We start from the raw sequence: 25832 nt of genomic DNA, 5'->3' as shown, positions 1-25832 counted from the left end.
GAATGGATATTGTAAATATAAGCTGCAATTATATGTGTAGTCAGGCACCTCAGAATGCCACATATGTTGAAAGAAACTGATCTCGTTTGCACTTTTTGCAAAGTCAATTTTGAACTATCATGTAACGTACTTCATTCATAAAAATGTATAAAAGTATATTTTGGAAAAAATGTTTTTGGGGACTTTGGTTCACAAGACATTAAGCAGCACCTTGGGCTGATAAGGTCATGAACAAAGCTAATGGAGTTTTAAGTTTTACCATGTGTGCCAAGAGATAATAATGGGTCGCTATAAAATCTTGAGGCTTCTAATGTGCACAGTATTGGACTCTACTAAGTTAAACATACTGAGGCTTTTGAGAGGGAACAAAGGTTTACTTGGATATATCTTGTTGTAAGGAAATAAAATATGAAAAAAAATTGTTTATTCATCAGTAACACAGTTGTGGGACAATGTACTAGAAAATATTAAAATTAGATATAGACAATTTCTGCTAGCTGATGGGTCTAGAACAAGTCATACAAATAGAAATAAATGTAAGATTTAGAGCAAAAGGCAGGAGAAGTTTCTTCATGCAGAAAATTTTAAGGCTGTGGATTTCACCTGAAGTTTACTGGTTTTGGAAGAAATCATTCACTATTCAGGATTAGATTGGTAAGATAAATGAAGGCAAAAGTATGGGAGCTGGGCACTAAGTATCGATAGATTGAGCTGAAAAGCTTAATTTTGTGTTGCACCTCTTAACAATGTTCCCTCTGACTTTGTTGAGTGTGTGGCCATGCAGCAATCAAGAATGTGCTGCACAGGGAACAAACAGGCTGTGCAGTGTTCTGTTTGAGATGCCATGCGCCAATATTAAAGGGCTAGCACAGTGCAACAAGCTGGCAGTGCACAGCAAATAGAAATTGGAAGGAATGTTGCCTCTTAAATACTTGACCGTTTACCTTTTAAGTGTTACTTTCTTGGTACCCACGTTTGTTTTCTTATAGCATCATTTATTTTAATTTATTCTTTCATGGGATGTGGGTGTTGCTGGCTATGCTGGCATTTATTGCCTATCTCTATTAATCCTTGAGAAGGTGGTGGTGAGTCGCCACCTTGAACTGCTGCAGCCCATGTGGTGTGGGCAGGGCCATCACTAGCTGGGCACAGGGCCCGGGCAAATCACACTGTGTGGGCCCCACCCCATAATATTTTTATACAAATTTCATCTGATGGCTGGGCCCCTGAGCATGTGTGAAAAGGAGCACCAGCAGCATCCCAGTTACCGAGCACTCGGTTACAAGCATGTACTGCACGATTGACTGTGATAACTGTCACACGCAAAACTACTCCTTGCTTCCAAGGCTGAATATAACTGTTGGCTCTCCTTTTTTAAGGGGAAGTCCATGATCTCTATGGGATTCCATTAAAAAGGTTGTTACTAATGCACCCACACCCCAACTGGAGAAAGCTTTAAGGCTGGAATTTTCCAGCTCCTCATGCCGGTGGGATCTTCTGATGTGAATGGAAATTTCAATGGCTCGCTGGGTCCGCTGTGGGGTTGGGGGGTGGGGGGGAGGGGTGCTGGAAAATTCCAGCCCAAATGTTGGAGGAAGGACATTCACTGCATTCAACTTTTTAAAAAAAATACAGATATGATGCAATAAATAATGCAACTTTTAAAAAAAATTGTCTGTCCATCTTTCGATGTTAAGCAAATGTTAGCTGCAAATCTGTACTGGAAGAAAAATAAAATAAGAAGCGGAGGGTTTAAATTGCCTGGGACCAAAAATAAACACAAGTGAGTGACTTACCCCGCAGGTCAGACGCTATGCGCTATATGCCTGCTTTAAAGACGTTAACCAATTTGGATTAGTATTACATCTGACACCGTGATGTCAAAGCGCGGGGCCCCCCAAAGCATGGGGCAGTTGCACCGATTCGCCACCGAACCCTAGGGACGGCTCTGGGTGTAGGTATACCCACAGTGCTGTTAGGAAGTGAGTTCCAGCAATTTGACTCAGCAACCATAAAGGATTGGCAGTATGGTTCCAAAATGGCATTGTGTGTGGCTTGGAGAGGAGCTTGCAGGTGGTATCGTTGCCAAGCATCTGCTGCCTTTGTCCTTCTAGATGGTAGAGATTGTGGGTTTGGAAGATGATGTATGATGTCAAAGGAACCTTGGTGAGTTGTTTAGCTTTTTTTCCAGTTTCAGCTCTCTCCAAGGTAGACTGCCTGGGGTCTGGATTCCTGCTTGAAGTGCTGCCAGCACCACAGTCATGGCACACAAGGAAGTATCATTTAAATAAATGTGAAGGTTGCTACTACGCAAAGGATTGCTTCTGGCAGGTATAAATAGGTTTTTAAAACTTAAGTTAATTCATCAAAAGCTGGCATAATGGAAACCATGGTCCATAGCCAATAAAGTCAAAGATCTTTGGAGTTTGGAGTCTGGGGGAAGTGGGGGGGTAGTTGTTTTTAAATTTTATCTGCCCCTTTAACATTGCTGCTGTCTTTAAAACCCCCCTTAGTATCCAGGCAACCCACCAACCCTCTGAGTCCCCTTCTCACCAGCACCTTCACCTGCCTCTCAATAGGCTTATGAAAAGATCGTGTTTACTTTTCCCATCCTCCGAAAGAGGGCATTTTTAGTGTGCTGCACACATGTAGTTCCTGGTCAGCACAGGGGAAGAGTATCTACGTTAAGAACTCTTAAGCAGATTTTATGGCAAAATTCAACCATCTCCTGTGTCCAGGTTTATGCTTGCCTTTTACAGTGGTGTCTATCCTGCAACCAATCTGATGCACATGTAAATTTTTTTGTACTTTCTAAATTAGAAATGTTAGCTTTTTGCTGTAGCTCTACATTGTGAACCAGTAACCATTTTTATTGGCTGTATTTCGTCTGGTGGATGAGGCAGTGGTCAGAGTTTTACAAGCTACAACTTGCGACTGAGTTAAATACTTCAAAGTGGGTCGGTACTCCTTCTGGTAAATATATTTGGAATGAATGCCGGCTTCAGTTTTGCCCTTAAGGTAGAGTTTTAATTAGATTGTAGTGACTTGATCTTGTGTTGGAAGTTATCAGCTATTAAAATGCTTACAGCTGTTGTCCAATTTCAAAATGTATTTTGTGAACTGAAAAGTACAGAATTCAGTTTTAGGCTGTGTCTGAAGCATACAATTTACATCGTAATTTAACAAAGAACTAGCAAAAAGAAAACCATAAGTGATAGGATTTCCTTTCTTCTTTTAAGATTTGGACACTGAAATTCTTTTGAGAAAATACTAACCACCTTAATAAACCAGTATTGTGCACAGTTTTATTCCACAGAATTTTTTTCATTGTTTCATGGGATTTGGGCTTCACTGGCTAGGCCAACATTTGTTGCTCATTCCCCATCGCCCTTTGGAAGGTGATGGTGAGCAGCCTTCTGGAACCACTCGAGTCCATCTGGTGTAAGTACACCCAGAATGCTGTTAGGATGGGACTCCAGGATTTCGACTCAGTGGCTTTGAAGGAATGCCGATATGGTTCCAAGTTAGGATGGTGTGTGACTTGCAGTGGTGGTGTTCGCAAGTGTCTGCTGCTCTTAACCTTCTGGGTGGTAGAGCTCATGGGTTTGGAAGGTGCTGTTGAAGGAGGCTTGGTGTGCATCTTCTATATGGTGCATACTGCTGCTACTGTGCATCGGTGGTAGATGGGATTCTGATAAAGTGAGTTGCTTTTGGCCTGGATGGTATCAAGCTTCAGTGTTGTTGGAGCTAGAGTCATCCAGGCAAGAGGAAAGTATTCCATCATACTCCTGGCTTGTATCTTCGAGACAGTGGACATGCTTTGGGGAGTCAGGAGATGAGTTAGCCTCCACAGAATTCCCACCCTCTGACTTTGCTATTGTAGCCATAGTATTTATTTGTCTGATCCAATCCGGTTTTTGGTCAGTGTTAAACCCCAGGATGGTAATGCCATTGAATGTTAAGGGAAGATAGTTAGATTCCCTCTTGTTGGAGATGATCATTGCTTAGCACTTGTGTGGTGCAAATGTTAACTTGCCACTTAGCAGCACAAGCCTGAATGGTGTCCAGGTCTTGCTACATATGTTGTTATGATCCCCAGCTGAGGTCACCACTGGACAAGCCTGATTCCAGGGTGGAGCCCAGCTTGATAGATCCTAACTGTTATTTGTTTGTTTAGGTATGTGGAGAGGGGGCGACTGAACAGAGTCACTGGAGTCAGCTAATTAACTTTTAGCAAAAGCATAAAACAACTATTAAACAAGAAAAGATGAACTATATTACAATACTCCTTCAGCCACAACTGTACCTTTACAGATATATACAGATTTGTAAGGATAACACAAATTTTGGATAACAAAAGCTTATACTCTAATGTTCACAGTAAGTTCACCATCCATATAAACCAATAGGTGACCTGTGGTCAGCCACACCATACTCTGAAACCAAGTGACAGATGCCACCTAGACAGATGCGATGGATCTCTCCTCAACTCTCTCCAGACGTTTGTCACACTGTGAGCCAACCAATCTCACTGAACTCCGTCTTTCACATGAGGATTTCCAATTCCCACTATCCAAGAATTTGCCTTGGAATCTTCTCCCAAAATGATGCTTTCTCTCAGATGCAAGAGTTTACCTCCAGGGTTTCAAACTCACCTTCTGATGTTCCTCTCCCCTGGGTCACCACATGCATTGAAGCTTTCTTCCATGCACTCTCTTTCTCTCCCTCACCAGCTTAGCTGTCAACATTACACCACAGCTTCACATGCCCATAGCAAAGAGTTACAGACTTTCAGTTGTATCTTTGGACCTTCTGACTTCTCACAAGCCTTTATCTCTTTAAGCTTGAAGCTTGGTACCTTTCTCTGCTCCTCACTCTTAAATTCACTTAACAGGAACCTTTCCAGGTTCCTGTCCTTCATTGGACTAGAAGGTTTGCTTGGGACTTTCTCCAGTTCACTCCTCTGGATTCTTGGGGACTTTCTTCTTTAACTTGGGACTGGCTATCTGTTCCCTTTGCTCCAGTCTCTCCCTGGCAGCTACTTTCAACCAACTTTAGCTTGGGACTGGCCATCTGCTCCTTCTAGATTGCTTCTGCTTGGCAGCTGCCTTCAAAACAACTCAAAAAAACTACTGTTTCTAGTTTCTTCAGTGTGTGTGGGAGGGACCTGCCTCTCTGGACCCCTGTTGCTAGGAAATATAGATCATGGCTGATCATCCAATTCAATAGCCTGCTTCCGCTTTCTCCCCATATCGTTCGATCCCTTTTACCCCGAGAGCGATATCTAACTCCTTCTTGAAAACATACAATGTTTTGCCCTCGACTACTTTCTGTGGTAGCAAATTCCACAGGCTCACCACTCTCTGGGTGAAGAAATTTCTCCTCATCTCAGTCCTAAATGGTCTAGCCCGTATTCTCAGACTGTGACCCCTGGTTCTGGACTCCCCCACCATCGGGAACATCCTTCCTGCATCTACCCTGTCTAGTCCTGTTAGAATTTTATAGGTGTGTGTGAGATCCCCCTCATTCTTCTGAACTCCAGTGAATATAATCCTAACCGACTCAATCTCTTCTCATACGCCATCCCGGAATCAGTCTGGTAAACCTTCGCTGCACTCCCTCTATAGCAAGAATATCCTTCCTCAGATAAGGAGACCAAAACTGCACACAGTATTCCAGGTGTGGTCTCACACCTGGAATACATCCCTACTCCTGTACTGGAATCCTCTCGCCAAGAAGGTCAACATACCATTTGCCTTCTTTACCGCCTGCTGCACCTGCATGCTTACCTTCAGCAACTGGTGTACGAGGACACCATTCCCCTCTCTCAATTTATAGCCATTCAGTTAATAATCTGCCTTCCTGTTTTTGCTACCAAAATGGATAACCTCATATTTATCCACATTATACTGCATCTGCCATGCATTTGCCCACTCACTCAGCTTGTCCAAATCACACTGAAGCATCTCTGCATCCTCCTCACAGCTCACCCTCCCACCCAGCTTTGTGCAAATTTGGAGATATTACATTTAGTTCCTTTATCTAAATCATTAATACATATTGTGAATAGCTGGGGTCCCAGCACCGATCCCTGCGGTACCCCACTAGTCACTGCCTGCCATTCGGAAAAAGACCCGTTTATTCCTACTCTTTATTTCTTGTCTGCCAACCAGTTTTCTATCCATCTCAATACACTACCCCCGTGCGCTTTAATTTTACATGCTAATCTCTTATGTGGGACTTTGTCAAAAGCCTTCTGAAAGTCCAAATAAACCACATCCACTGGCTCCCCTCATCAACTCTACTAGTTACATTCTCGAAAAGTTCCAGTAGATTTGTCAAGCATGATTTCCCTTTCATAGATCCATGCTGACTCTGTCTGATTCTGCCACTGTTTTCCAAGTGCTCAGCTATTAAATCTTTTATAATGGACTCTAGAATTTTCCCCACTACCAACTATAATTCCCTGTTTTCTCTCTACCTCCCCCTTTTTAAATAGTGAGGTTTCATTAGCTACTCTCCAATCTGTAGGAACTGTTCCAGAGTCTATAGAATCTCGGAAGATGACCACCAATGCATCCACTATTTCTAGGGCCACTTCCTTAAGTACTCTGGGATGTAGATTATCAGGCCCTGGGGATTTATCGGCCTTCAATCCCATCAATTTCTGCAACACCATTTCCCTACTAATACTGATTTCTTTCAGTTCCTCCCAGTTTTTCTACTCTTGGGTTTGCTTAACTTCTCTTACAGTTGTAAACTCCCATTAGAAATGCAAACACTTTTTAAAGTGAAACTAAAACTCAACTAAAACTCAACTTGGCCTTTTCTTAACACACATACAGAAATACAAATCAAGCTTAAACTTTAAAGCTAAAACTCATTCCCAATACCCACAAATACCTATATAATTTAAACTATCTCTGTTTCCTAACAATGGGCACAGGCTGCTTCAATATCTGAGGAGTTGCAAATGCTACTGAACACTGCTGTCATCAGTGAACATCCCCATTTTTGACCTTATGATGGAGGAAAGGTGATTGATGAAGCAGCTGAAGGTGGTTGGGCCGAGGACACGATCCTGAGGATCTCTGGCAGCGATGTCCTGGGGCTGAGGTTTCTGGCCCCCAACAATCGCAAACATCTTTCTTTGTATGACTCCAACTAGTGGAGAGTTTTCCTTTAATTCCCATTGACTTCAATTTTGCTAGGGTTCCTTGATGCCATACTCGACCAAATGCTGTCATGATCTCCTCTCTTCTGTTCAGCTCTTTTACTGATCGTTATTGACAACGCTAACGTTTTATTCTAGATTTTTTAATCAATTAAATTTAAACTCCCCTAGCTGCCCTGGTGGGTTTTGAATGATACATCCAGTAACATTACCATTATGCTACCATCCCCATACCAGATGAATAGCCTCTGTTTGGCCTAGCTTTTGCATTCAGTATTCAAGTTTATGGGGAACGGGGAAGCAGTGGTTTGTGGGAGGAAGAATGATCAGAAATTCTTTGATTTTTAAAGGATTTTATAGCTGGAAATGTGAAAAGATCTGGGCTGGTGATGGCAGCTTTACAACTGTGAAGATATGCATTTTAAAGATTTCCTTCCTAAATGTTCAGCTGCTAAGATAGCATTGATTTGAGATGCATTAAGATTTAAATAGTCATGTTCTCTGATTTAATTTGAGTAATAAACTAATTTGACACATTTGATAATGTGCTGAATACCCATGGATCTCCTTTGAGATCATAGTAAAGAAAGTGTACAGATTGTATACCATGTGGACCTTTTCAGTTCATTATGGCCTGCTTCATAGCAACATGCATTCCTTTAGACAGCTTGCTGCATGAAAACACTGGGAAGTCAGGGGTTGTTGGGGGGGAATGGAAGAACAGAGGATAGCCATTGAATCTTGCAACCTTGTGGATACTAAATTGTTTGGCTTCCTGTATTATTGATCTGTCTGTCCATTGTTTTATTGTTGCCTTCCCCATGTTCTCTGTTAGCCAGCTGGTAAGCTGCTTCCTGGTTCAGAGGAAAGCTAATTTATTGCAAGGGGAATTGAATACAAAAGTAGAGGTTATGCTTCAGTTATACAGGGCATCGGTGAGACCACACCTGGAGTATTGTGTACAGTAATGATCGTCTCATTTAAGGAAGGATGTAAATGAGTTGGAAGCTGTTCAGAGATGGTTTACTAGACTAATGCCTGGAATGGGAGGGTTGTCTTATGATGAAAGGTTGGACAGGCTAGGCTTGTATCCACTGTAGGTTAGAAGAGTAAGGGATGACTTGATTGAAAATATAAGACCCTGAGGTGTCTTAACAGGGTGGATGTGGAAAGGATGTTTCCTCTTGTGGGAGGATCTAGAACTAGGGGTCACTGTTTAAAAATAAGGGGTCGTCCACTTCAGATAGAGATAAGGAGAAATTTTTTCTCTGAGGGTCTTTGGAACACTCTTCCTCAAAAAGCAGTGGTAGTTGAGTATTTTACTATTTTTAAGGCAGAGCTAGATAGATTCTTGATAAGCAGGGGAAGAATGGTTATCGGGGGTAGATGGGAATATGGAGTTGAGGTTACAACCTGATCAGCCATGATCTTATTGTGTGGCGGAATGGGCTCAAAGGGCCGAGTGGCCAACTCCTGCTCCTAATTTATATGTTCGTATGAAACCTTGAGGAATACATTGGGCGTAATTTTTTGCTGAGCAGGCGGGTACGTGCCCGACCCGCTCGACCGTGAAATAGTGCGTGATGATGTCAGACAAGTGTCCCGACGCCATTGCGGGTCGATTGGAGCGCGCTAAACTCAGCGCGTCCGCTGACAAGAGGGCAATTAAGCATATTAACGGCGCAGTTAACAGGGATTTTTCGTTGCCTAGCCAATGCTCTGGTTGGCTGGCGGCGAAGAGGCTAGGGGACCTTTGCACTTTTCAGGAAACCTCATCCACGGGTGGCATGAAAACATATTAAATTTTAAAAAAATGTATGGACAGAATTTTCATAATTTATATGTTCAGGTGACTGATTTTGATACGTGGACATTTTTTTCTGCATTTTAAAATCTTTATCCATTGCTTTTAAATTCTTCAGCTCCCTGATCCAGCTCTCTGCCTTCACAGAGCTTTCATTCTGTGCTCCCTGCGCCTGTGCTTACATCAGCGTCCGCCCTCCTTCCACCCCCACCCCAGCAGCGCTGAGCATTTCAGCGTGTCTTTCATGCTGGCTGGCCGTTAGTTGGCCAGCCAGCGTGAAATCGCAGTCAGGGCCAATTACGGTCAGCAGTCTATTCCCCGGCTGCTTCCAGGCCCGGCAATCGCACGCCTGCCGAACTAAAAGTTCTGCCCATTAAATCGCAGTCGGCAGCCCTACATATAGTACTTTAGTGGCTTTTTTTGGGGACTGGTCGAAATTGCTCTATTTCCTGTAATTTTGAAGTTAGTTATTCCTGGATTGGCAGTCTTTTTACCAATTCTGCTGGGCCATTATGCCAGAGAGGCGGAAGTGAGGAAAAGAAAAAATGTTTTTTGGAAAAAAAAGTGTGTAAATTGAACAATACCTTCTGTAATGTCTGACGATTGAAACCAAATTGCTGTCGTAAAGTGCATTGTGTAAATGTGCTAGTTTGGTAGGAATAACAAGAATTTATAGCCAGATACACTTGAAGTCCTTGCTGCTCTAAGCGGTAGCTGAGTTGCTTGGCTATTCAGCAATCTTGTATTAAGACCTTTGTGTTCAACTGCAACAAACCATGAATTAGGGGCTCTGCTTGGCTAAAATTTGTGGTTTAGGAATTAAACCAGAACAATTATGGATCTGTGAGACAGAAGAATTTTCTGAGGAACATGTCAAAAGGCTTCCTATTGTGGAAATAAGAGCGAAATATTGTTACAAACTTCATGCATGACCCTATGCAATACCCTTGCTCCAGCCTCTACTCCAATATTTCAGGTTGCAGCTTTACACCACCACAATACTTAATTGATAGTGGCTCTTTAAGTGGTTTGGTTCTCAGTAATCTGCCATTATTTTACCATTCTTACCAGACATGAAAGTTAGGATGTGAAAATGAAGCCACTGTCAATAGAAATACAAGCAAAGACTAGATTATAAATGAGCCTGCATCAACTACGCAAATATCTCCTCATCTCCAGGCAATAGCGAAGTATATTTCCTTCTACTTAAAGTCAGCAAGAAAGTGACTAGTGAATATGTTAATGGAAAATGTAACTTTATTTTAGGATCTGCACTGAAGTCCAGCTATCTGCCTCCTTCTCGTATTTCTCAATCCTTTCTCTTCCCAGAAGCTCATCCGGTTTCATAATTTGTTTTCCAATGAGCTTTCCTGGTAGCCTGGTCCACAGCTCTTAGTCTTCATGTTTAAAAAAAAATGTTTACCCTTTCTTGGATCCCAGTTTTTGGCTTGTGTGCCTTGTTATTTGAACCTTTTATCATGGTCAGCAATTAAGAATAATGATCCTGATGAAAGTAAAAGTCAAAACTAAAATGTTTGGTCTAAGCTGTTGGTGTTCCAAAGAAGAGTCATATTGGACTCAAAACACTAACTCTCTTTCTCTCTCCACAGATGCTGCCAGATCTGCTTGAGTTTTTCCAGTACTCTGTTTTTATTTCAGATCTTCATCGGCAATATTTTGCTTTTATTAAAATGTTTGGTCCATGGAGTAATAAAATGATGAGTCACATTGAAAATTACAGCTGGGATAAAGATTTTGGAATACGCAGGCATATGTTTGTCCTTTTTCCCATATTTCAGTGTGAGATCTTCTGTCTGCTGGTGGAAACACGTTGCTTTGGTGCAGGATTAACTTGTAACTTGTCATTCTATCTGTAGCAAACAAGGTTCCCTCTAAGCTGCATGACAGCACAGCAATCCAGAACTGGCCATGAGCAAATTGGCCCCTTTGAGTTACGGTGCATGTGTAGCTAGCTGCTAAAAAAATTTTTAAGTGCCTGTGCCCTTAAACGAATTGGTTGCACAATACAAAAAAAAAATTAGAGGGTACGTTGGTTGTAAGTTGTAATTTTGGACAATGATGCTTTTGGCTTATAAAACTGTAGACTGGTAACTCTAGGTTAAATTGAGGTCTTTGACAATGAAGCAGCTCGGCCAGGGGCCTAAAGCCTTTCCTGTATCTCATATCCTCAATGATACATGTAGTAAACCAAATTCACCAGACATTGGCTTCTACAATGGAGATGTCTGGAGGAGGCTGTGTAGGATTATACATTTATCTATTTTGTGACTGATGATGCTTGCCAACATTTCAGCTTTGACTCTTGCACACTCACATTGTGGGTTCTGCCATAATTAAAGATGATCATGGAACTTACTATTAGTTCCCTGATTGCCCACCACTATCCTGGAATAAATGTAACTGGGCAACAGAGCTTTGGTTTGCTTCAAGATGCACAAGAATTTAAATAATTACAGCAAAGTGTATGTCTGAGCTTTTTGTTTTAATTTTAATCTTTGTCTCCTTTCCTCTATGCCCCTCTTATCATACTGTCCTTTCTTTTCTCATCTACCTGTATCACCTCTGCTTCCTGCTCAAATACTAAAGGGTATTTGTTGGTTTGTTTCTTGATTTTTTGCATGGAGTTTTTTTGACTTGAGTTCAGGTTTTCTAAGCTTGAGGAACACTGCAGTCACTACAGAGCAGCTGGGAGGCTGAGAATTTCCTGGACCGCACTTTCTAGGAGGCAGTTACCCGCAGCTACAGAGAGTTCAAAGGAATAATAAGTAGGTAACCATCTGGCTGGGTAGGAAGAGACAGTACAGGAATCCTCCGGGGGTGTGGCATTCTCAAATCGTTTTGCAGCTCTGAATACCAATGAACATGTTGGGAAAATGCTGTCTGGAGTACATCCGCAGTATTGTGAGGTAAATAGCCTCAAGAGGTGGGAACATAGCCAAGTGTAGAAATGCAGCGGTTGTAGGGATTTTGGCAGTTAGGGGATAGACAGACGTATCTGTAACCACCAAGGTGAGTCCTGCATAGCGTGTTGCCTCCCTGGTGTCAGGGTAAAAGACATCACTGATACAATGCGGCACATTTGAGAGGGTAAGGAGACCAGCAAGAAGTCGAGATCCATGTGGGAACTAATTAAGGGGAGTGCAAAGGTAGTAATCTCTTGATTACTCCCAGTGCCACATAGAAGTGAGAATAGGTTTAGGGTGATAAAACAGGTTAATGTAACTGGAGCAATGATGGAGGAGAGAAGGCTTCAGATTTGTGGGGTATTTGGATCAGTTCTGGGGCAGAAGAGATCTGTAAAGATGGATGGATTGCACCTCAATAGAGCTGGGACCACTGTCCTTATGGTAAAGTTAACTTGTACTGTTGGGAAGAGTTTAAACTCATTTGAAAGTTGCACAGAGTAATGGGAGTGATAAATAGTAGAGTTAGGAATAGTTCAGAAATGGGAGGTATCAGACAGTGGGCAAATGCAGAATAGTCTAAGATGCATTTGGTGTACATGTAACATAGTGTGGTAAATAAGATTAGTGAGTACAAGTTGCCCAACGGGACAATGATAAAATGTCCATAGCAGTGACTTGGCTGAAAGGAGGAGAGAATTAGGAACTTAATATTCCTAGCTACGAAGTATTCAAGCAAGATGGGAAAGGAAAAAGGGGAGGTGGTGGCGCAGTGGTAATATCACTGGACTGGTAATCCCTGAGGCCCAAGCTAATGCCCTGGGAACATTGGTTCAAATCCCATCATGGCAACTGGTGGAATTTAAATTCAGTTAATAAATCTGGAATTAAAAGCTAGTCTTATGCTAGACCAGCTAGATCATGAAACCATTGTTGATTGTGGTAAAAACCCAAGTGGTTCACTAATGTCCCTTAGGGAAGGAAATCTTCCATCCTTACCTGGCCTACATGTAATTCCAGACCGATAGCAATATGGTTGACTCATAAATGCCCTCTGAAACTCAGTTGTATAAAACCGCTACAAAGTCTAAAAGGGATGAAACTGGTCAGACCACCTGGCATTGACCTAGGCACTGGAAATGACAACAGCAAACTGTCAACTTATTGACCCTGCAAAGTCATCCTTACTAATGCCTGGAGACTTGTGCCAAAATTGGGAGAGCTGTCCCACAGGCTAGTCAAGCAACCCAGCCTGACATAGTCATACTCACGGAATCATACCTTACAGACAATGCACCAGACACCACCATCACCATCCCTGGTTATGACCTGTTCCACCAGCAGGACAGGCGTACCAGAGGTGGTGGCACAGTAGTATACAGTCAGGAGGGAGTTGCCCTGGGAGTCCTCAACATTAACTCTGGACCCCATGAAGTCTTATGGCATCAAGTCAAACATGGTTAAGGAAACCTTCTGCTGATTACCACCTACAGCCCTCCTCAGCTGATGAATCAGTACTCCTCTATGTTGAACACCAACTGGAAGAAGCACTAATGGTGGCAAGGGCGGAGCATGTTTTCTGGGTGGGGGACTTCGATTGCACCACTACTGACCAAGCTGGCTGAGTCCCAGAGATCATGGCCGCTGGACTGGGTCTGCATCAGTTGGTGAGGGAACCTTCTTGACCTTGTTCTCATCAATCTACCTGTTGCAGATGCATCTGTCCATGACAGTAATGGTGGAAGTGATTACTGCACATTTCTTGTGGAGATGAAGCCCCGCCTTCATATTGAGGATACCCTCCATCATGTTGTGTGGCACTACCACCGTGCTAGATGGGATAGATTTCAACCAAACTTAGCGACTGAAAACTGGGCACCCATGACGTGCTGTGGGCCATCAGTAACAGCTGAATTGTATTCAACCACAATCTGTAACTTCATGGCCTATTATATCCCCTATTCTATCATTACCATCAACCCTGGTTCAATGAAGAGTGCAGGGGGCCTTGCCAGGAGCAATACCAGATCCTGTGAGAAAACCTACCAGAAAAAGAAATGTGGGTTTACAAATGAGGTGTCAATTTAATGATGTTACAACAGAAGACTACTCGCCAAACAGTGGCATATGGTAGACAGAGCTAAGTGACCCAATAATCAACTGATCAGATCAAAGCCCTGCAGTCCTGCCACATCCAGTTGCGAATGGTGGTGGACAATTAAACAACTAACTGGAGGATAAATCTCCACAAATATCCCCATAGATGAGACGAGGCTGAAGCATTTGCAACCATCTTCGTCATTCGTCATTTATATAAACGACATAGATGACTATGGAGGGTAGGATTAATAAGTTTGCGGATGACACGAAGATTGGCTGGGTGGTTAACAGTGAGGATGAGTGTCTTGGGCTACAGGAAGATATAGACGGGATGGTCAAATGGGCAGATAAGTGGCAGATGGAATTTAACCCTGAAAAGTGTGAGGTGATACACTTTAGAAGGAGTAATTTGACAAGGAAGTATTCAATGAATGGCATGACACTAGGAAGTTCTGAGGAACAAAGGGATCTTGGTGTGTGTGTCCACAGATCTCTGAAGGCAGAGGGGCATGTTAGTGGGGTGGTGAAAAAGGCATATGGGACACTTGCCTTTATCAATCGAGGCATAGATTACAAAAGTAGGGAGGTCATGTTGGAGTTGTATAGAACCTTGGTGAGGCCACAGCTGGAGTACTGTGTGCAGTTCTAGTCTCCACATTATAGAAAGGATGTGATTGCACTGGAGGTGGTGCAGAGGAGATTCACCAGGATGTTGCCTGGGATGAAACATTTAAGTTATGAAGAAAGGTTGGATAGACTTGGGTTGTTTTAATTGGAGCAGAGAAGACTGAGGGGCGACCTGATCAAGGTGTACAAGATTATGAGGGGCATGGACATGGTGGATAGGGAGCAGCTATTCCCCGTAGTTGAAGGGTCAGTCACAAGGGGGCATAAGCTCAAGGTGAGGAGCAGGAGGTTTAAGGGGGATGTGAGGAAAAACTTTTTTACCAGAGGGCAGTGACGGTCTGGAATGCACTGCCTGGGAGGATGGTGGAGGCTGGTTGCCTCACATCCTTTAAAAAGTACCTGGATGAGCACTAGGCACGTCATAACATTCAAGGCTAAGGGCCAAGTGCTGGTAAATGGGATTAGGTAGGTAGGTCAGGTGTTTCTCACATGTCGGTGCAGACTCGATGGGCCGAAGGGCCTCTTCTGCACTCTGTGATTCTGTGATCTTCAGAAGTGCCAGGTGGATGATCCATCTTGGCCTCCTGCTGAGGTCCCTAGCATCACAGATGCCAGCCTTCAGCAAATTCGATTCACCCCATATGTTATGACGTAGCAGATGATGTGTGCCAAGCAGACCAAGTCCATGAGGGAAACTTGATCACGTGGTCACAGCTGTTTTGCAATTTGTATTTTATTTTGAGATGCCTGCCTTAAATTCAGAAGTAACAAGACTACCGTGACTTCAGAGGTTTTTAGAAAACTAAATTAAGCATTTATTAACAAAAGAAAAGATTTCAGACGCATACATAGTCTACAAATTACGATTATAATAACTCCTAAACCTCTAATTAATCTGCCTCCCAGTTACATCTCCGTTAAGGTAACAGTAAAAACAAATAGATTTAAACAGAACCAGGCAAAGCAACACAATACCCTGGGCAGTCACATTCAAAATGAGTTTTCTCAGCTTCAGTTCCTGTAGACAGCAACTTGATGCACAGAGGCTGGAGGCTTTTCACACTTGTGTTAAATCTTAGCATGCCTTCCCCTCTTATACATAGCCTCATCTCCTTTATACATGTTTCTTCCTTTTAATGCAAATTCCATTGTTCCCATATGTTTTTACAACTTTACTTTTCTCATAATATAAATCTTTTCATAGTACAAATTTTATCAGTAACCTTTGGGAAATCTAAACACACTGTTTGGCTTGGCTTCTTCTGGCTAGGCATAACATTTTACCACCTCTTTGAAATTCAAATTAACCTAATTTATCTAAAAATGCTAATTTCCTTACAGCTCACATTCTAAAACTTCAGCCATGTTTACGTATTTAGCATTTCAAACCTAGCTTCTTATTGATAACTAAAAGCCTTCAAACTAACAGTCTCCAATTCAATTAATTCCCCCCACCACAAACACACAAATACAGAGAAACTAATCCAAACCTCACTATTAACCCACTTTTACAGTAATATGAAAATTATTATATTTTATGACACCATGTGATACCAAGAAATTACTGAAGGCTGAAATGTTGAAGTCACTTTTGGTGATTTCATACAATTGCATTGGTCCACGATCTTGATGGTAATAGTAGGTAAACAAAGGAAAAACTAATGTTTCTATCCGCTTGAAGTTTAATAATTCCACTCATTTGAAGTGGCTTAAAAACATTTGCCTATCACTACAGATCATAAAATGTACTATAATTACATGCTTTCTTGACCCAAAAAAAATTCACCGACCTTTTTGACTTCGGCTACCCTCACTCCATATAAGAGAGAAAGTAAGGACACTAAAGCTAGAGCTCCCTAGATGACTAAAGATAGAGGTTAAAATGATACAGAAAAAGGATGCTTTTGACAATTGTAGGATTCCTAATACAGTAGAGAACCAAGCTGAATACAGAAAGTGCCGAGGAGATCTGAAAAAAGAAAGAGGGGCACAGAGAGAGAGAGAGAGAGAGAGTGTGAGCAAATGAGAATAAATTAGTGGCTAACTTGAAAAGAAACCCAAAAGTCTTGTACAAACTCATAAGTAGTTTTAAAAAAAAATCAAAGGAAAGGTGGGACTGATTCAGGATCAAAAATAAGAGATTGTGGGGACAGAGTGCATGGATGAGGCATTAAATGAATACTTTGCATTTTCCTTCAGTTGTGAAGAGGATGATACCAATATAACAGTAAAGGAGAAGGCAGGAGCAATTTTGGATAGGATAAAATGGAGTTACTTGGAAGGTTGGCAATCCTCAAAGTAGAAAGGTCACCTGATCCATCTTAAGTTATTTAATGAAATAAGTATGGAAATTACTGAGGCTCTGGCCACAATCTTCCTCAGATATGGGGTGGTGCCAGAGGACTGGGGGATTGTAAATGTTGCACTCCATTTTTAAGAAGGCAAGTGGGATAAACCTGGCAATTGCTCTCAGTCAGCCTGATGTCAATGGTGGTGAAAGTTTAGAGATAACATAGAACAAAATTAATTGACATTTAGAATAGTTGGACTTTTCATGTAAGTCCACGCAGATTTCTTAAAAGCAAATTGTGTTTGATTGAGTTCTTTGAAGTATCGAAAGAAGTTGTTGATGATAGTGTGGTGTGCCTTTGCACTTTCAAAAGATGTTTGATGAAATTTTATAGAATAGATTTGTTAAGCAAAATCAAAACCCATGAGATTAAAGGGGCCATGGATGCAAAATTGACTAAAGGACAGAAAACAGAGAAAGGAAAGAAAGACTTACATTTATATAGCACCATGATCTTGAGTCACCCTAAAGTGTTTCATAGACAACTGCGTTATTTTGAAGTTTAGTTACTGTTGTAACACAGAAAATTGTTATTTTTTAGTGTGGAGGAACGTATGGAGTGGCATTTCCTGGGAGTTAATTTCAGGACCACTGCTTTTTTTGATATAAATTAATGACCCGTAGACCATTTAGGACTGAGAGGAGGAGAAACATCTTCACTCAGAGGGTAGTGAACCTATGAAATTCTCAACCACAGAAGGCTGTGGAGGCAATTCACTGAACATATTTAAGGGGGAAATGGGTTTCTCGCCTCTAAAGGCATCAAGGGGTATGGGTAGAGAGTTGGGAGTAAGGCGTTGAGACAGAGGATCAGCCATGATCATATTGAATGGCAAAACAGATCTGAGGGGCCGAATGGCCTACCCCTGCTCCTATTTTCTATGTTTCATCTGCCATGTGTTTGCCCTATTTCATCAGTCTATGCTCTTACGAAATTTGGGAATGCAATAAACAATATGTGGACGCTAACAAACTTCACCACCCTCTGAGTGAAGATGTTACTCCTCATCTCAGTCCTAAATGGTCTACCCGGTATCCTAAGACTGTGACCCCTTGTTCTGGACTTCCCCCACCAGAGGAAACTTCACCCCTGCATCCGGACTGTCCAACCTTGTCAGAATTTTATACGTTTCAATGAGATCCCCTCACATTCTTCTAAACTCCATTTAATAGAAACCTAGTCGACCCAATCTCTCCTCATACAACAATCCTTCCATCCCAGGAAGTGTGAAGTGATGTTCTGTTAGGAAGAATGAGGCGAGACAATATGAACAAAATGGTACAATTTTAAAGGTGGTGCGGGAACAGAGATACCTGGAGCTGTATGTACACAAATCTTTGAAGGCGGCAGGATAGAGTATATGGGGGCCTTGGCATGTAACAACAAGAAAGTTATGCTAAACCTTTATACACACAATATAGCATGGAAGGCAAGGGCTGAGAGAGGGTGTAGAAAAAATTTCCGAGAGTGGTACCAGGGACTTCAATTAAGTAGAGAAATTGGAGAATCTAGGATGTTCGTCTCAGAGAAGGTTAAACGAAAATTTGCTGGTATTCAAAATCACAAACAATTTTGAAAGAGTAAATAAGAAGCTATTTCCAGTGGCAGAAGGGTTGTTGACAAGAGAAGACAAATTCAAGACAATGGCAAAAGAACCTGAGACAACATAAAACATTTTTTGCACAGCAAGATGTTGTGATCTGGAATGCACTGCCTCCAATGGTGGTGGAAGCAGACTTAATAGTAATATTCAAAAGGGAATTGGGTAAATACTTGAAGGGAAAGAACAAGGACGTGGGATTAATTGGATAGCGTTACCAAAAAGCTTCACAATCACGAGTGGCCAAATGGCTGCTTTCTATGCTGTATCATTCTATGAAGGAAAATTGGGTGCACTTGTGCGTCCAGATTAATTCCATTCCAAGAACTTTTATGACCTGCATAACTTACTCACCCTTTGAGCTTGTAAATTATGCATCTGTTATTCTCGAGTTTAGCTGACACCACAATTCGGAGATGAGACTTTTAAACGAGGGCCCGACTGTATTGTTTCATGTGTGGGTAGATGCAGAAGATCCCATGACATGACTTGAAGAGAACACACAGTTCTTTTGTGTTCTGACCATACTCAACTAATGCCATCAAGAAATGATGTAATAATTAGTCACTTCATTTGCTATTTGTGGGACCTCGCTGTCTGCACATTGGCTGTTGTATCTGCCGGCATAATTGACTGCTTCAGAAGTAATTAATTGGTCCTGAAGCACCTGTGAAGACAGGTTCTGAAAACATAAGATGGCACTGTAAAAATGCAAGTTCTTTTTGCTTTCAGCAAGTTGAAGTTCAAAAATATAACTGGTAAAAATTAAATTCACTTTTTTTCTTTGGTTGCAGGGAAAGCATTTGATATTACATACGTAAGACTGAAATTTCACACAAGTCGACCTGAGAGTTTTGTTATTTATAAACGAACTAATGAAGATGGGCCTTGGATACCTTACCAGTATTACAGTGGATCCTGTGAGAAAACCTACCAGAAAAAGAATCGTGGGTTTATCCGAACAGGAGAAGATGAAAAGCAGGCACTGTGCACAGATGAGTTTAGTGATATATCACCCCTCACTGGAGGAAATGTTGCCTTTTCTACTCTGGAAGGGAGGCCCAGTGCCTACAACTTTGACAACAGCCCTGTGTTACAGGTATAGTTGAGACATAACCCCATTACCAGTTGTAAATTGAAAATGGTTGTATTACTTTGTGTATTTTAATACGTCTTTGATTATGACAATAGAAATGATTGTCCTCAGTGTGAAGAATTTTGTTACTGTTACAATCGTGTGAGGAGGGATAGAATGGCTCTTTTTCTTCTCATTTAACTACAGCAGGTTTTTTTTTTGAAAAGGATATACTTGCCAAGTCAGTGAGTGTTTAACTGCTTATACGCTGTGGTCATAAAAGACTCAATCGGACAGTTTTCTTGAGTTTTACAAAGAAAGAGGTTAGTTTTGTTATACTTAAACCAATCCAAGTAAATTAATAAAATACACTCTTGACTTTCGCATGTGCACATCAATAGATTACAGAGTGGGAAAGGATAGATTTGTCAACTTAAAGTCTAAAGAAATAGAAGGGTTATTTAGTCTGTAGTTTAGTGACTCGGCTGGCTTCAGGCTGAATTCAGTGGTCTTTGAACTATTTTTTGGTGGTCCAGATGCTTCCGATTTAAGGATGCAGATTGCTGATTTGGCTGTTCACCTGCAGATGGCAGTGTTGGGTTGAATTCTTTTTAAGAAGTCACTGTATGCAATGGGGGCACCCCCGTTGGTCACAGTCAACAAACAGGGTTCAAAGCTTGCAGGGTGGGACAGGGAGAGAGGGAGGAAGGAGGGACCCCAATCTGGTCTTCTGTCATCAGTATCTCAGCTGCTTGTCCTCTTATTGCAGAGAAGCCAGAAGTTTAAGCACACAAAGCGGGAGGGCCTGTTGTTACGATCCCAGCTGAGGTTATCTATGGACAAGCCTGATCCCAGAGTGGAACCCAGCTTGATAGACCCTAACTTTTGTTTGTTTAGATACGTGGAGAGTAGCTACTTAACAGAGGCACAGGGGTCAGCTGATGAACTTTTAACAAAAGAATAAAACATTTATTACACAAGAAAAGATAAACTATATTACAATACTCCTTCACCCACAACTATACCTTTACAGATTTGTAAGGATAACACAAGTTACAAAAGCTATCTTATAGTCTAATGTACACAGTAAGTACATAGTCCATGTAAATCTATGGTACTCTGTGGTCAGACACAGCACACTCTGAAATCAAATGACAGATGCCACCTCAACCAGACGCTATGGATCCCTCCTCAACTCTTTACCCTCCAGATGCTTGACACACTGTGAGCCAATCAGTCTCACTGAATTCTGCCTTTCACACGAGGGTTTCCAATCTCCACTCTCCAAGACCTTGCCTTGGAATCTTCTCCCAAACCGACGCTTTCTCTCAGATACCTTCCGCAAGGGTTCACCTCCAGGGTTTCAAACACTCCTTCTGTTGTTCCTCTTCCCTGCATCACCACATACATTCAAGCTGTCTTCCACCCACTCTGTCTCTCTGACTCAGCTGTCAACAGTACATCACTGCTTCACGTGCCCATAGCAAAGAGTTAGATCTTCAGTTGTCTCTTTGGACCTTCTTGCCTCATGGAAGCTGTTCTCACTTTAAATCTGCTCCCTGCAGCTTTTGTCTCTTTAAATCTGAAGCATGGAGCCTTTCTCATTGCCCCTCATTCTTAACTTCACTTAACAGGTTCCCGTCCTTCCTTTGACTAGGAGATCATCTTTGGACTTTCTCTTCTTCCACTCCCCTGAATATTTGGGATTTTTCTTTAGCTTGGAACTGGCTATCTGCCCCCTGTCCTCCAGTCTTTCCTGGCAGCAACTTTCAGAACCAACTGCGTTCGAACAGCTTCCAAAGCAACTGCTGTTTCTCTTCTTTTGTGTGTGTGCCTGTGGGAGGGACCTGCCTCCCTGGGCCCCTGTTGTTAGGCAACAGTCCAATTCTTCTACCCTTGTATGTTTACCTTCTCTTTAGGGGTCATAACTCTTCATTAGAAATGCAAGCACCTTTTTAAAGTGAAACTAAAACTCTAATTGACCTTTCTTAACACACAGGTACAGAAATACAAATCAAACTTAAAACACATTCCTGACACCCACAAATAGCCATATAACTTACTTAACCTATCTCTATTTCCTAACACTGTCACACAACATGTTGCCTCGTGATTCAAACGTGGTTGCGATTAGTGTATTCGCCATTGTAACTTTTTCAATCCATGTCTGGGAATCCTCTGTCTCTGCCAGTGTGCCATTTTTCAAGTGATTGAGTTTAGCATATTCCCATTGTAGCTTGTTGAGTTCATGTCTGGAACCCCTGTTGAATATCCCAGATGATTGCCCTGATTCCTTGCCAACGGGAACAGGATATGTGGCTCACTCATTCTCCTGAGGCCATTGTCCTTAATGGGCCTTTACAGACGTACCTCCACCTCATTGGGTTGCAATGTGGAGAGCACAGTGATGCAAATTGAGTATCCATCTTTGTTGTGAGCTCAAGTCACACTTCTAGTCTCTGTTTTAAAATGTCTCTGTTTTTAAAAATTCAGTTCAGTTTTCCAGCCGGTGGATTAAAAATCATTATTTGGCATAAAGCATGTTTTGTGACATTCGCCAACTTTTAAATGTGCTTTATTAAATGGTGTCCATTTCCACATGTTGTCCAGAACCTTTTCTCTTTCCCCTCTTTCTGAAGGTGTTCATTCTTGCTGAGTGCTGATTTTATAAGCACTTGGGTGGGGTCCCCTTCAATATCTCAGTAATTCTTCAACTGTGAGCATGACTATTCAATCACAAAGGGTGACGCTCCCCAGTTGATGCAAGCCTTTCTCAATATCCACATGTACAATCTACAGTAGAGATCACTGGATAATGATGAGAAGCAGAAATGTTGGCTGGTGTATTGTTCAATCCCCAGGGAGATCTTTTCTCCTAGCCATCTACTCACAGGGAAAATGTTAAGATTATTGACACAGGATGGCTAAGATATTTTTGTGTCGTGTACTTTATGCTCAGAGATTGATGTTTTAAAAATGTCGTTTAGTAAAAATGACACATTCTCTTTTTCCAAGTACCTACAGCACAAAATTTGTTTTTGTAGCGCCTTTTTCCTTTTTTCACAAGTTGCTATAGAGGATGAAAAATGGTGTCCGGCGAATGCACAAACTTCTATGTGAGTGGCACTAGACACCATGTTAGTGATGGTGCTAACACTTGCACAGTGTGCATCAGCTAGAAATATGCCCAGGAGGCAGATCATGATCAACTAATATGGCAAAGTAATGTTTCTATTACTGAATTAATAACCCAGAGACAGGAGTTCAAATCATTGTTCTCTGAAATGGCTTAGTAGGCCACTCAGTAGTGTCAAAACTGCTACAGGAAACAACAAGAATAAAAACAGACAGATCGCCCAGTATTGACTGTGGCACAAGAAAAAACACACCAAGCCTAGTCACGTGTTCAGCAGCAAGAAGAGCTGCCCTGACATAGCCACCCACCCAAACCCCCTCCCCAAAGCAGTGCTAATTACAGGGATCGTTAGCTATTTTCAGGTGAGTTGCTGATGGATTTCTGCAGGCTGAGGCTTTGGTGCGTTCGAGAGTCCTTTAAAGTTGCTAAACTCTAAGGAGTGGTGAGGCAGGTTGTTGAAGTGCTGGTTTTGACTAAGACGCCTGCACAAACCAGTTGCTCGATTGCAGCCGTAGGCAATCCCCTTGGAATACAGCTTAACTAGGAGGAAGAGCAGAGGGTATGCGAAACAGGGTCAACTGCTAGAAGAAGATGGAGAAGGGCTACCTATAGAAGGCCATATCCCCAGCCTGCTCAGGGAGCAAATCTTCTACCAGAAACTCAGTGAGGGTCAGTGTGCAAGATATCTTTGCTTCACTAAGGAGATTCTCACTGAAATCTGACCCCTACTGAAGCTGCAACTGCAACTTCCGAACAGGGTAAGACATTATTAATAGCTGTGAAGGTGACCATGGCCATGAACATTTGTGCATCGAGCTATTTCCATCCTGAAGCTGCATTTGCTTCAGTATTTTGCAACATCTTGCAGTTTGCTGTTCACTATTGCATAAGGGAGATCACTAATGCCCCTAATTTCAAGAGAGCTGAATATGTTTTATTCTCTTGCCAGAGAGCAGCTGGTGGGGCAAGTGCATGGCTTTACTAGAATTATAGGCTTTCTCATTGTGCAGAGTGCCATTCACTGCACACATGTTGATTGGGCCACATATGTCAACTCTGAGATGTAGCACAGCTGGAAGGGATTCCACTGCAGCAAGGGAGCTGGTGGGTTGACAGTGGTGGGAGAGTGAACGCTGTCATCCTGAGAAGGGACAGCAGGTTCGTGCTCCACAGAACATTGCCCTGGGACAGCACATCAATCCCAGTAATCTTTTGAAAGACTGCTGGAGCCACTGGCTGGGTGGCACGTCAATCCTGGTGATCTTTTTGGACAGTTTTCTGGACTGCTGTGACACCCTGGAAGCCACTTTGAGCACTGTGCTGCCATTATGGCAGTGGTTCAGTCTGAGCTTGCATATCAGAAATCTGAGCTTCCACTGCAACACCCGTACTGGATTTGGTTTTACCTGCAGTAAAACCACTTTGACCATCAGGTACTGCATCATGGTTGAGTGCACAAATGTGCTCCAAGCACTACAGAAATCCCTGTGCAAAGTTGGTGCCAGAGCCCTTCATGTTCCTCACATTCCATGCAGGTTTTCTGTCTTACCAATACACTAAGCATTTCATTGTGCATACCCATCAGCCTTCTGTGGGCTGCCCTCTGCAGTAGAACTCATGTGCAACCTCGCCCATCAGTGTTGGCATCTGAGCTGCCCTTGTCCCTGCCCTGCTTGCAGCCCCCTCATGCTTAGTGCCTCACCACTTTCAGACCCTGTCTCTGAGCTGTCCTCTAAATTGTGTGTGGTGTGAGTATCTGAGCTGGTTGCTGAGTGTAAGAGTGAGTGACTGTGTTGTTTCTTCACATCACTGCCTTCCTGCTCTTCTACCTCTTTTTCTTCCATCATTGCCTGGCAGATTGCAGTTCTCGGGATCTTAAAGAAGGAAGACTCAAGGGTAAGGTTGTGGTGAGTGGAGGTGGAGTGTGTGGAGTCAGAGCTCCATGCTTACGTAACCTGCAGCTTCAGAAGAAGATGTGAGGAGGGAAATTAGGTTTACGGTACCTTTTGTCTTCTATCATTTCATTCTGTTGCTGGCCACAACCTCAACAATGGCTACTCCAATGATAACCAGCACCTTCAACTCCATGGGGGTTAGGCCATGCAGCTGAGCCTGTTCCCCATCAGTTAACACCTGCTGCATTCAGTTGAGCACCACCTTGTTCCTGCAAAAGAAAGAGGAATGTGCCAGTGAGTGAGTGTAGTGCAGTCTGTTTGGCTGCTGCAGCTATCCCGTTTGAACTGGCAATGTGTGCAAGTTGTGAGAAGTGGCTTGCAACAGTGTTAAGTGTGTAAAATTGGAGTGAAGCTATGAATGTTGGATATAAATGAGGCCTGAATGATAGGGATTGGTGGGTGACAATGTGTAACAATATGTGAGGCTAGTGGCGCAGGTGGTAGAATCTAGCATGTGACGATGCAATCACTGACCTTGACCACTCATGAAGTCATTGAACTGTTTGTGGCACTGCATCCAGATCCTTGGGTCTTGACTCCTGGCAGTGACCACCAGGCTATCTGGTCCCACTACGTTGGGAGTTTGTCTAGAGGGCCTGCTGGCCCCCTGTGGGTTAGGCACATCTCTTCCTCAACCAAGGCCTCCACATTAGAGTGCATTGTCTCCCGTATTGTGCCTTCTTGTGTCTTCCCCAAGTCAGTAGCAGTTGTAGAATGACTTCCAGTCCCTCACCAGCAACAATGCACCTACCAATTAAAAGGATAAAAGCAAAATACAGCGGATGCTGGAAATCTGAAACAAAAAGAAAAATTGATGGAAAAACTCAGCAGGTCTGACAGCATCTGTGGAGAGAAAAACAGAGTTAATGTTCAGAACTAAAGAGAAGTAAAAATGTGGTGAAGTATATACTGTTTAAGGGGGATGGGACAGGTGAAGCTGGATAGAAGGCCAGTGATAGGTAGAGGCAAAGGAGAGGTTGCAAAGATGTAATAAACAAAAGGTTGAAGGGGTGTTGATGGTGGTGATACTGGCTAAAGGAGGGCTAATGGTGACATTAAGAGTAAAAAACAGAATGAGCAAGTGAC

The 25832-nt window shown here is 42.4% G+C and overlaps 1 protein-coding gene across 1 annotated transcript in view; it reads left to right on the top strand.

The window, feature by feature from the left end:
• lamc1 (laminin, gamma 1) overlaps window positions 1-25832 on the top strand; it is a 300881-nt gene that overhangs the window by 129988 nt on the left and 145061 nt on the right. The window contains exon 2 of the mRNA XM_078561385.1: window positions 19375-19679. Coding sequence (XP_078417511.1) covers window positions 19375-19679 — 305 coding nt within the window. The remainder of the gene's footprint in view (window positions 1-19374; window positions 19680-25832) is intronic.

Source organism: Cetorhinus maximus, chromosome 17 (assembly GCF_964194155.1).
Source record: "Cetorhinus maximus chromosome 17, sCetMax3.hap1.1, whole genome shotgun sequence".
Lineage (NCBI taxonomy): Eukaryota > Metazoa > Chordata > Chondrichthyes > Lamniformes > Cetorhinidae > Cetorhinus > Cetorhinus maximus.
This window is presented reverse-complemented; position numbering and strand designations above follow the sequence as displayed.